The 12,638-nt window shown below is 39.3% G+C and overlaps 1 protein-coding gene across 5 annotated transcripts in view; it reads right to left on the bottom strand.

Moving 5' to 3' along the window:
- The window catches only part of zmp:0000001167 (protein phosphatase 1 regulatory subunit 12A), a 43,365-nt gene extending 33,148 nt beyond the window's left edge, over positions 1-10,217 (bottom strand). For 3 of the 5 annotated variants that reach the window (XM_038291282.1, XM_038291283.1, XM_038291284.1), the window contains exon 1: positions 9,809-10,084. In XM_038291282.1, the coding sequence (XP_038147210.1) occupies positions 9,809-10,084 (276 nt within the window). Of the gene's footprint in view, positions 1-9,808 lie in introns of all 5 variants that reach the window. The other 2 variants (XM_038291280.1, XM_038291281.1) reach the window with 1 other exon arrangement.
- Positions 10,218-12,638: the final 2,421 nt, after the last annotated feature.

Raw genomic sequence — 12,638 nt, 5'->3', positions numbered from 1 at the left:
GCCGATTATATCCTGCATCCCTAGAAATAACTGAAGGAATGATCAGATAGATAAATCAAACTAGAATCAACTTCACTAACTGGATCTAATTAAAACTCAACTAAACTAGAATTAGGATGGAGATTATTCCAGCTCAAACAGTTCAACCGTCAGAAGTCATTTACTAACATAAAGAATTTACATCTGAGGCATTAAAAAGTGTAAAAAAAAAAAAAAAGAAAATGTTAAAGTTTTCTTTTAAATTTGTGACCATAAATGTTTTAGTCCTCCATAAAAAAAGATTGAGAAATGCCCATTAATTTACTAAAACAAATGGATTATATAAAAACTTGAATGACATTTTTGTTCAACTAATAAATATGAATAGTGCTGAAAATAATGATTATTTTACAAATCGATTAAGCTGTCAATTAATTTTTAAATTAATAGATTAATAATTGGATAGCCAAAGATTCTTTGAAGAAACAAACTTTTCCAACTTCTGGATTAAAGAGCAGATTGACAGAGAAAATGATTGAAATGCAAAATGATTCCATATTTATTTACAGTCTTGGTCTCAGCGAGTCGCTCTGTTCAGCTAAAGGCAGGTTTTACTCTCTATGCTCCAGTTAACCATTAATTCATTATTAAATTATTTGGATAATTGATTAATTGTTTGATCCCTAAAGATGACCCCCCCACTCACACGTCCTGTCATGCATTAAAAAGACATTTTCCTTAACAGTGGTGTTAAAAATGAACTGACGGGTGTAAATTTGTGATAAATGATCAAAAATGAGCAGCAGGATCCTCATTTTGAACCTCGTCCTCAGATATCAGCCACTGAATGATAAAACCTCAGAAAAACTTTATATTCTGCAGATTAAAGATCTTTATGTTTCACTTAGTAAACCTGTTTTTACCGTCATCACACAGGTCAGCCATGTTTATGTCAGCCAGGCGGTGCACGCCGTCGCCTCGCACACCTGGAGTCACACCAGGAAACAGGATTTTCCTCCTGCGGTCAGCTGGCCGCCGTAGGAGCGTTTAGTTGTAGTGCCGACGCCTTGAAAGCAGCGTCATGATCTCAGACCATCTATTAAATTCAGCAGACCAACCTGCAGCAGCTGCTGTTACCGTCTCTCCTTTAGCGTTTAGCGTAGCGACGGCGAGCGTCGCTGTGAGCTGATTGAACCTCTGCCTTCATCATTTCAGGTTCACCCCAATATTTCGAAGTCTTATTTTGAATGCAGAGATATTTATAGGAACCTGCAGCCTAACATGAAGCACAGTGGAACCATTTCCTTTCTAATTAGTGCTGAATGTTCCTCTCATCCACCTGAGGTTCTTCTTTATCTGTTCGACTTATAGATAATTAAAGGTCGCCCGTATATTTATGTTCCCCACGCAGGTCGCCATGTAGAGTGGCACCCATTTAAAAATAAAGACGAGATGAAGGCGTTTCAGCCAGTCAGCAGTTTTTCACTCAGCGATGAGTCAGAAATTGGCTACAAAAGATTTCAACCATCGCCAGGAGGAGGAACTCTGTCATTATAGAGAAAAACAGCAGCGAGACGACAGCAGAAATATCCTCATCCCTTCAGATTCTCCTGATTTCACCAAATTTAATCTATAGCAGAAATTCAAGACATTGTTTGGTGAAAGTATCTACTAATTGTTCTTAATTAATTAGACAAATAATGGTACAAATGCTGGTGGAGATTCTCAATCATTATAAAAAAGTAAAAAAACAAACCTACACCTGATGGACAAAGGACATTCTTTGGAGGAGCAGATTGTTCACATTTTGGACAAAGAAGACAGAAGGTTAGAGAGGAAGGAAGCATCTATGTTAAAGGAAAAGTCCGGTCAGTGAGGAATAATCAATGGATCATTATTTATACCTAAAACAAAAAAATTAAAACAATAATTTTCCTGGCGATCACTGAGTCTGGGAGCGGCCATTTTTGCCCAAATATAGTAGCCCCTCCCTCCTGCCATCTTCCAGCAGTGACGTCACGGTGCGGTAAGCCTAGCGCCATTCTGCCCGCTTTCCAAGCTAAATCAATGGGAGCTACTAGACACATCTGCAATCAACAACAATTATTGAAGATTTCCAGAGGACTTCACCATTGAAATTCACCAGAGCTATAGTGAAACTGACAATGCCCACGTGCATGGCAGCTGGATGCTGGAATACATCGGGTAAAAGTGAATAAAAGAGTTATTCCACCTTTCTGATTCCTGATCCTCCACGGACGGGTTGGTCGTTGGATCGCCAACTTGAAGAGGGAGGATTTGCCATCGAACTTCTGGCCAGAGAAAAAACCCGTAATATGTAGCCAACATTTGGAAGAAGAATGTTTTCAAGATGACTTGGATAATAGCGCGTTGTGACAAACACCAGATACAGCACTGGGACTTGACTTTCCAACAATGACCCTAGCAAACCCCCTGTTCAGATGCATAGACCAGTATTGGGCATTGCAGGCCAACAAAGAACCCAATGACTCCCCATTATTAAAGGGTGGACCCATTCACCCGTTTCAATTTGTCCACGCTATAAAACCTGGAACTAAACGCTATTTCTGACATCTTGAATGAAAAATCTTTCTGGATGGACGAGAAACATCTTTAAACTTGGAAACAAAGTCCAGTGGATTGTTTTTAACTTTAACTTCGTTGGAACGGAGCAGCTGCAAACCAACCGAAGCACAAATCAGAGCAGCATCCAATCAGTCAGTGGGAACTCTGGGGGAGCTGCAGAAAAGAACAGCTCAGGTCTGGGAATATGTCGTCTATCAACAGATCTGACCAATATAGTTTGGTGTCATTGGACACCAACACTAAATCTAATCTAGTTGCCATTTAATTCCACACATTTCATCACATTTCAATGACGATTAAACCTTTGATTCCAAAAGAACTAGAAGTGAATGGATCAGTGAACCATTGATTTCCTGAACAAATCTGCAGTGGAGTCATGTTACGTTTGTTGACTGATCATTGTTGCTCTCAGCACACAGGAAGTAAAAAGCCTGTTCAGCCCTTATATTGGTGGTTCTGCCTAAAAATAGCCCAACATTACGTCAAAAAAGCCCCAAACTCTGAATGAATGTGAAACAAACAGACCAGTTCATCACGACCTTCAAGTTAATGAAATCATCCTTTTATTCATTCGGATGAAGCAGGTTCTACAAACCTTAAATACTGGATGCAACATCAGAGATTAGGATTCAATTAAAAATAGTGGAAATGTTTACAGGAGTTGAACACAGAGCCGAGCTCTGCAGTGACTTAAGCCACAATAAGACGCTTTGCTTTTGGTCTAAATAAACTAATAAACTAATCGCAGAGCTGCTTCCTTTCTCACACCAGGAGACAATTAGCAGGAAAACGGATAAAAATCTACAGAAGATGAGCTTTGCTTTATGGCAGAAGCTGTGGGTCTGTTAGCCCAACAAGCACCCCCCCCACCACCACACAGTGAGGTGCACACAGAACCAAGCAGACCCTCGTCCCCCCAAGTCATCCAGTGACTCATTATGAAAATGGCCTTTGACAACAGCAGCTTGTTCTGAGGATTTTTTTCCATTTCTTCATCTGAAATCCCCCCCAGTCCCTTCCACAGGGAACTGGTAGAGAGGAAGAGAAGAAGAGAGGCAGGCATTCAGAGGAGGAGGAGGAGGAGGAGGAGGAGAGGAGGACTGTGCTGAGGAGAGAAAGTCTTTGGTTGGTGAGGATGGAAAGTTTGGAGAGTTTAGGTCTATATTTGATTCTATTTGCGGAGCAACTGATGAGCAACATGGGAGACATGGGATGGAGGCGTCGCCTGGACCGTATCGGGATCGCAGTAAAACGGGAATCCTTCACACTGCTTTTAACGTGCGGTTGCTACCACAGCCTTAAAAAAATATAAATAGTGATGCATGTTTTCCCCTTAAAGGAAAAGTCGCTCATATTCAGAATTCAAACTTCTGAAAGTTCTTTAAATGTGAAATGATTCCATCCTGTTCAATAAATGATCAGTGTTTTTAATTCAGAGTAATTTTCATGTGAATGTGCTTTACTGGAGGCATCCATGTTTGTCAAAGAACACTACTGCCACCTACTGGTTAGTGACGTCACGGTGCGGTATCGGCTGTTGATCAAGTCCCAGTGCTGTATCTGGTGTTTGTCCCAACGCGCTATTATCCAAGTCATCTTGAAAACATTCTTCTTCCAAATGTTGGCTACATATTACGGGTTTTTTCTCTGGCCAGAAGTTCGATGGCAAATCCTCCCTCTTCAAGTTGGCGATCCAACGACCAACCCGTCCGTGGAGGATCAGGAATCAGAAAGGTGGAATAACTCTTTTTTTCACTTTTACCCGATGTATTCCAGCATCCAGCTGCCATGCACGTGGGCATTGTCAGTTTCACTATAGCTCTGGTGAATTTCAATGGTGAAGTCCTCTGGAAATCTTCAATAATTGTTGTTGATTGCAGATGTGTCTAGTAGTTCCCATTGATTTAGCTTGGAAAGCGGGGAGAATGGCGCTAGGCTAACCGCACCGTGACGTCACTGCTGGAAGATGGCAGGAGGGAGGGGCTACTATATTTGGGCAAAAATGGCCGCTACCAGACTCTGTGATAGCAACATAAAATATTTGTATTTTTTCACTGATAAACGCTAAATTAATTAAATGAAGATGAACATATTAGTTTTAGGTATAAATAATGATCCATTGATTATTCCAGCTGACTGAACTTTTCCTTTAACATAGATGCTTCCTTCCTCTCTAACCACCTGTCCTCTTTGTCCAAAATGTGGACATTCTGGTCCCCCAAAGAATGTTCTTTTGCTTAAGGTGTAGAGTGTTTTTTTTTTTACTTTATTGGAATTACTTTCCTTTAAAAAAATAAATGGTGATGCATGTTTTCTCCTTAAAAACCTCGATGGCAGGAAAAAGCAAAGGGTGAAAATCACGTTAAAATGGTCCCACATCAACATCATCACAGGAGGCAGCATTATGGATCTACTCACATTAATGTTCTAAAATAAGCATTAATTGGGTTTTAAATTCATCCGAGTGAAACACAAACAGGAATGAGAGAACGGCAGCTTGATTCTAGAGGTTTGGTTAAGAGCTAAATAATAATAAATAAAATAAAGAAATAACCTTAACCCTTTAAAGCCCGATCCAAGAATAAAACAAAACAGAAAATTACTTTTTTTTTTTGTTTGAAGTCCTTATTTGGCCTTTTAACAAAATATGATAAAAAGAAAAAAACAGAAATACATTTTTGATATTAATAATTTATTACTATGCGATAAGTCAAGACTATTTTTTGTGTAGTCTTCTACTGGCTGTTATCAGGTATATCTGATTGTGTACAATATGATTTTGAGCAAAGTTTTTACCATTAAATTATGCAAAAGGTGTCAGACGCAAAACATTTCAGAAACCGTATGTATCAAATACGATACATTTGGCATTACAGGGTTAAATCTATCCTGAAAAGTGTTGAAAATGGGGAAAAACGAGTTCAAACTGTTTAACAGAAACATCCATCTAGTAGCTATAAATGTGGATTAAAACCAGTGACACGGTTTAGGCTTGACTTTAGGTTTGCGTAATGAGAGAGCAACGCGTTGACGCGGCGAGTATACATGAAGAGGAAACGCAGCATCACAGACGGCCGCAGTGACACTGATGCTGTCCAGGGGGAGGCGGAACGGGGGAGGAGAGGGGGAGGCTCTCTGAAGCTGCAAGAAGACAGAAACTTTTCTTTAAGTGCAGAAATCCTCGTTCACTGGACAAGGAAGAGAACATAAAGCTAGTTTAATTCCCTCTGCCAGCTGCCGTTGAGCAACAGGCGGTACCAGATATCAATTTCTTCAAAGTCTTATTTCTAATAAAACATCTTACAGATATTATATTTCAATAAATCAATAAATCTGAGGTTTTCAAATCAGTTTAGAGAAATAAAAACTTTCTGTTTGGAATATTAGTTTTGATTAAATTTAATAAACAGATCTTAGAAGCTCTGGACAGTTTTTCAAAGAAAATTTGAATTCAAGTTTTAAAATGAGATAAAAAATACCAGAATTATGGTTCTAGGTCTATTCTTTCCCTAATGAGGTTGTAAATGATTTTAGTTTTTTCTTTATTTTTTTTCCACATTAATTAATATCCTATTGAATAAAATCCACCACTACTTTAAAATGTTTTGTATTTTTAAAACCTAAAAATAAAAAGTTGCTTGAAAATGGAAACAAGTTTCCTACAGCAGCTATTTAACAAAAATAATAAGTTGCGTTTAGTTAAAATGTCAAAACAATATTTACAACCCTTAACAAGCTTTATTTAAATGGATTTTGAGGGAAATTGCTGTTAGGATTTGAAACGCTGCTCAGCCCTGAGGTTGAAAGCTAGGATTTATTCTACCGTGGCGTTCCACAAGGATCCATTCTGGATCCATTATCGGTGTCCAGAATAAATAACCTGGAAAAGCACGTCCTGAATTCAGCTCTTCACGGCTATTCTTATGTCGGTATAATTTTATGTTCTGCATCCAGTCCAGCAAAACCTTTTGAGAATCAGAAAGTGGCCATAACAGGCTAAAATAGGTTCACTTTGGGTTAACTTAAACTTCTATTATATAAATCATTGCAAATTAACTTTAGTGTTTAACTGTGGTCGGAAAGTTTAGTTTCTCTTATTTCATATATTAATTTATGCTATTTACTCACTATAAAAGTTTTCACTCAGCCTGTTTCAACTTCAAGGCCAAACAATTCTCTGCAGGATGGTGTTTGTAGAGCAGACATAGCTTCTTCCCTAAACCAACCAGATTCTTTCTCAGATTTATTCATAACATGTTGCTGTTTAACCAAAGTGTCTGTAATTAGTTTTGATTCTGACTAATTTCCATTATTGTAATTAAGGAGGAACGAACGCTGTTCGGATCAGAACAGGGCTGATTACGATGCAATAAGGGCCGCATGATAAACTGTTCTCTCTTTGCAAAGATATGAAAATAAAACGCAGACTGAGTGAAATCCATCGATCTCCGTTTATTTAACTGGAGAAAATAGTTGAATATATTTTCCCAACTACAGTTAACTTAAACTTCTATTGCATAAAACATTGCAAATTAACTTTAAAAGGGGTCATAGAACACAAAACTGAGTTTCCACTGTCATAGATGAATAACGATAGTTCAGAGAAGTTCCAACCCATCAACTCCTCATTTCTCGGCAAATCTCACTATTCTAACCATCCTCCATAAAACGGGCGAATCCAAACCAAGCAACGAGTTCAGGGGGCGGCCGTGGTTGTTCACGGATGCTCGCGAGTCGGATAAATTATCCCGGATTTTAGACTTTAGATTTTGAAATTTTTTTAGGTCTGAAAGTAGGACATGTCTGGGAAAAAGAGGACGTCTGGTCCCCCTACCATATCAATGATGTTTCAGTGAGTGAGTGCTTGTTGCTATGATGCGTCTTTGCTCAGCAGCTTGGCTCGTTGTAAACCAACCAATCAGAGCACAGCTCATCTAAATATTCATGATCAAACCATAAAAGGAAGGAAACCTGTGGTTTCATTCTAGGGCTTTTAACCAGGCTGCATTAGGGCTCATAGAACAGCTAATATGCCATTTTCAGCCCAACCAATGTTACACACCCTATTAGAGACCTGAAGGACCAGATACCCTATAGAATCCTTCTATCACCCTATTAGAGACCTGAAGGACCAGATACCCTATAGAATCCTTCTATCACCCTATTAGAGACCTGAAGGACCAGATACCCTATAGAATCCTTCTATCACCCTATTAGAGACCTGAAGGACCAGATACCCCATAGAATCATTCTATCACCCTATTAGAGACCTGAAGGACCAGATACCCTATAGAATCATTCTATCGCCCTATCAGAGACCTGAAGGACCAGATACCCTATAGAATCCTTCTATCACCCTATTAGAGACCTGAAGGACCTGATACCCTATAGAATCATTCTATCGCCCTATTAGAGACCTGAAGGACCAGATACCCTATAGAATCCTTCTATCACCCTATTAGAGACCTGAAGGACCAGATACCCTATAGAATCCTTCTATCACCCTATTAGAGACCTGAAGGACCAGATACCCTATAGAATCATTCTATCGCCCTATTAGAGACCTGAAGGACCAGATACCCTATAGAATCATTCTATCACCCTATTAGAGACCTGAAGGACCAGATACCCTATAGAATCCTTCTATCACCCTATTAGAGACCTGAAGGACCAGATACCCTATAGAATCATTATATCACCCTATTAGAGACCTGAAGGACCAGATACCCTATAGAATCATTCTATCGCCCTATTAGAGACCTGAAGGACCAGATACCCTATAGAATCATTCTATCACCCTATTAGAGACCTGAAGGACCAGATACCCTATAGAATCATTCTATCACCCTATTAGAGACCTGAAGGACCAGATACCCTATAGAATCATTCTATCGCCCTATTAGAGACCTGAAGGACCAGATACCCTATAGAATCATTCTATCACCCTATTAGAGACCTGAAGGACCAGATACCCTATAGAATCATTCTATCACCCTATTAGAGACCTGAAGGACCAGATACCCTATAGAATCATTCTATCACCCTATTAGAGACCTGAAGGACCAGATACCCTATAGAACCATTCTATCACCCTATTAGAGACCTGAAGGACCAGATACCCTATAGAATCATTCTATCACCCTATTAGAGACCTGAAGGACCAGATACCCTATAGAATCATTCTATCGCCCTATTAGAGACCTGAAGGACCAGATACCCTATAGAATCATTCTATCACCCTATTAGAGACCTGAAGGACCAGATACCCTATAGAATCATTCTATCACCCTATTAGAGACCTGAAGGACCAGATACCCTATAGAATCATTCTATCACCCTATTAGAGACCTGAAGGACCAGATACCCTATAGAATCATTCTATCGCCCTATTAGAGACCTGAAGGACCAGATACCCTATAGAATCATTCTATCACCCTATTAGAGACCTGAAGGACCAGATACCCTATAGAATCATTCTATCACCCTATTAGAGACCTGAAGGACCAGATACCCTATAGAATCATTCTATCACCCTATTAGAGACCTGAAGGACCAGATACCCGATAGGATCATTATTTCACTATTTAAATTCATCAATAAATTCACAAAGTTTTCATGTCATGTGTTCTTTATTTGCTAAATTCAGCCCTAAATGAAAGATTAAACTACTGAACCCAGAAGAGTTTCCTGGCCTTATTTTCCTTGCAAACGAGCTCTGTTATCTCAGGGGGTCAAAGTTAAATGAATTAAATAATCCAGAGCGTATAAACTTTTAGTTGAAGCAAAACTGGATTTATTTTTTCCTCCTGAGGACCAGTTTGACTCTATGGTTCTAATATCTCTGTGCAGGGAGTGTCTGTCTCAACCAGCAGTCTGATTCTATAAAACAATAAAATTATCCCAGCTGCTTTCATATCACCTCATTTTACTGTGAGGAGCGAGACTAAAACTGAGGCTTTGAACTAACCAAGGGAGAAAATAAAGGCGGAACTGTCAGTTAAAACTGTGACAATCTGGAAACAGGCCAGATATTCTGCCTAGAAGCTGCACAACCGGCTCTCTGACACATCTAGTAAATGTTTGCCTTCTTTTTTCCTAGAAAGCATCATATTTTACCTACCGTCTTAGATAACCTGAACGCCTCATCCCATTAGCGGATCAGCGGGGTGGTTAGTTTAGAGACCGCCGGAGAAAAGGAAAAAGTAACTTTAAACTTTCCCACCTGGTGCAGCGCTGTCAGCCCGTCTACGTTGGCGTGGTTGATGTCGGCTCCTTGTCGGAGCAGCGCCGCCACCTCCTCCCGGTCTCCGGCGGAGCAGGCGGCCATAAACACGGCGCCCTGTGCGAACTGCACTTTAGCCCGCCGCGTCCCAGAACTTCCCGTGCTTTTCCGGCCCTCCGACCCCGTCCGGTCCGTCTCCGAGCCCAGCCATCGCTGGAGCTGATCCTGCCGTCGCTGTTTGGCAGCTTCGGAGCGGGAATGGTCCGTGGCCGCCATCTTCCCCTGGTGTGTCTCCCCCGGTCAGCTCCAGCTCATGGTAGGAGGAGAAGCAGCGGCGGAGTGCGGTGTTTAGATTGAGCCTTCTCAGCCCCCCTCCGCCACCAGAACCAGCACCACCCAGGCTGCGCCACCTGGTGGACGAACTCTGGAAGTGAAACCGCAAACTTTGCCGAGAACTTCAGAAGCGTTGCCTTCAGGGACTGCTCGGAATTTAGAACTAACCACAGAAGCGCCTAAACGTCCTAGAATTTAACATCCGATAGGATAATTATCTTTCAACCGTTGATTAAACTGCTTTTCTGTTACATATATCAACAACTTTAACTGAATTACTTCATAAATATGAGGATAAATAAAAATGCACTTTGCGAGCTGTGAGACATAATTTTAAACCACCTCTTTAGTGAAAGCCTGAAATTGATTTTAATCTCCATTTTTAAGTATTTAACGTGAAATTTTCTCGATTTACTTATCCTGAGCTATCTCTATAGTTCTGCTGCTATAGGCTTAGACTGCTAGAGGACATAGGGACCCCTTTTTCATCATTCTGCTTCATTCTATCTCTATTCTCCCACTCTACAGAATCTGTTAGTTCAATCTCTAACGTTCTGCTCTCTGCTTTTTCTCATAGTAGCTTCATCTGGTCTGTTCCTGTTTGGCTGTGACTCCATCCTGGAGAGAAATATCAGCTGTGCTGCTGCCATCAACACCTTTGTTTCTAGATGTTGGAGCTTGGCCTGTTTTCCAGTGTGGTCCTGTTTCTCTGACTGTGACTAACTGGATGTGCTCTCTTCATCCTCTGACATGGGAGCTGGCTCGGAGCTCGTCTGCCTGGCTGTGTGTTTCCTGGACGGGGCCGCCTGTGGAGCTGGTTGACAGTTGCCTTTTGTATCTATGCTTCTTTTTCTATGTCTGCTTCTGTCTCCTTGAACCCCAGTGGGCCTCAGCAGATGGCCGCTCACACTGAGCCTGGTTCTGCTGGAGGTTTCTTCCTGTTCAAAGGGAGTTTTTCCTCTCCACTGTCGCTACAAGCATGCTTAGTGTGAGGGATTGCTGAAGATTGCTTTGTAAATTTTTAAACGTTAACATTTGAGGGGTTTTTTTGTTGATGAATGTTGGTTGCTATAGTTTAAATTAATACATGTACAGCTTGTGTTTTACCTTAATGATTGATGTTCTTATTTTATTTTTTACCTTATCAGATTTGTAACACTGATTGCAATAATCATAAAGAACTTTTTATTATGGCTGAATCAAGTTAAGTTTCCCACGGTTGAAATTCTACAAAGACAAAAAAAAAAAATCTCCTTTTAAGAATCCTTTGCAATCTGATTGATATTATATATGAATAATATTTAATATTAATCAGTCAAAAATGAATGAAATGGCTGAATAATCCTATACTACTGTATCTGTAACACAATATCAGAAACGTTTTATGTTTTGATTAATAATTTAAAGCTTAAAACAAAAACAAAAAGCTGATTATGTATATTTGAATTTTTAGGAATGTAGTTTAGTTTTAGGAAATATGAGCACCAAATAAGTTTTTAAAATTTAAACTTGCTTTATACTTCTCTAATTTTCTTTTGTTTGGGTGTTCACTGATTCACATTCCTTTCTTAATTTTTTATTTTTTTACAGAAGGTTTGAACTTTCATGGCTCAAAACTTTTAATATTATAACTATTCCATCTTATCAAAAATAAAACCAAAGAAAACAACAAAGAAAAGGAAGGAAATGAAGAAAAACGATACACCAAGAAAACAAATACTTTGCATATTTTCTGCTTCCTCCCAAATTGCATTAATTTATTTGCAATTAAACAAAATATCAGCTCAGCAAAGAAAAATGTGCTTTGAATTTTTTTTCCAACAACCAAATTGCTAAAAAAACCCACAAATATTTAGAGTTGGGATCCAAACCTTTGGTGGTTTTAGAGGTCAGAGAAATTACATCCAGTCCAAACCTGTGAATAAAATAAATAAAACATCTGCCAACAATTTAATCTTATTTTCTATATTTCTAATTTTCTACTTCAATGTGACTCATTAGTTACAGTTCATATGTGTTCTGAGCCATATGCAGTGAAAGCAGCAGTTTTATAATAAACTGGGATGGTTTATGGTCTATGCATCTGCTGGGTCTGCTTGTCCACAGTAAGACTAAATGCTTGAGGAGTTCCAGTTTATTTCATGATCAAAAACTGTAAATATAATGACATCTGGTGACAATTTTAGAACATTACATTGAGGTTCATTAAAAGGAAGCAGACTGAACGTGATGCACAGAGCCTGGTTACAGAAGTAGATAATATGCAGCTCAGAAAAAAAATGGTGGCTTATAGATGACGTCGACAAAAAACACTGAAGATATCTGCAAGATTACATGAAAAATCATTTAAAAACACGTTTGGAAACGAGCGTGACCATCGAAAGTCTTTTCTTTTATACATATTAGTTAGTTTTATACATTTACATTATGACATTTATTATAAACAAATAAAGTAAGCCTTTTTTAAAGCATAGTGCATTGAAAATTGTGTCACAAA

The sequence above is a fragment of the Cyprinodon tularosa genome, unplaced genomic scaffold, assembly GCF_016077235.1.
Source record: "Cyprinodon tularosa strain WSP-4 unplaced genomic scaffold, ASM1607723v1 ctg298, whole genome shotgun sequence".
NCBI classification, from domain to species: domain Eukaryota; kingdom Metazoa; phylum Chordata; class Actinopteri; order Cyprinodontiformes; family Cyprinodontidae; genus Cyprinodon; species Cyprinodon tularosa.
Note: the sequence above shows the minus strand (reverse complement) of the source record. Positions and strands in the feature narration are given on the sequence as shown.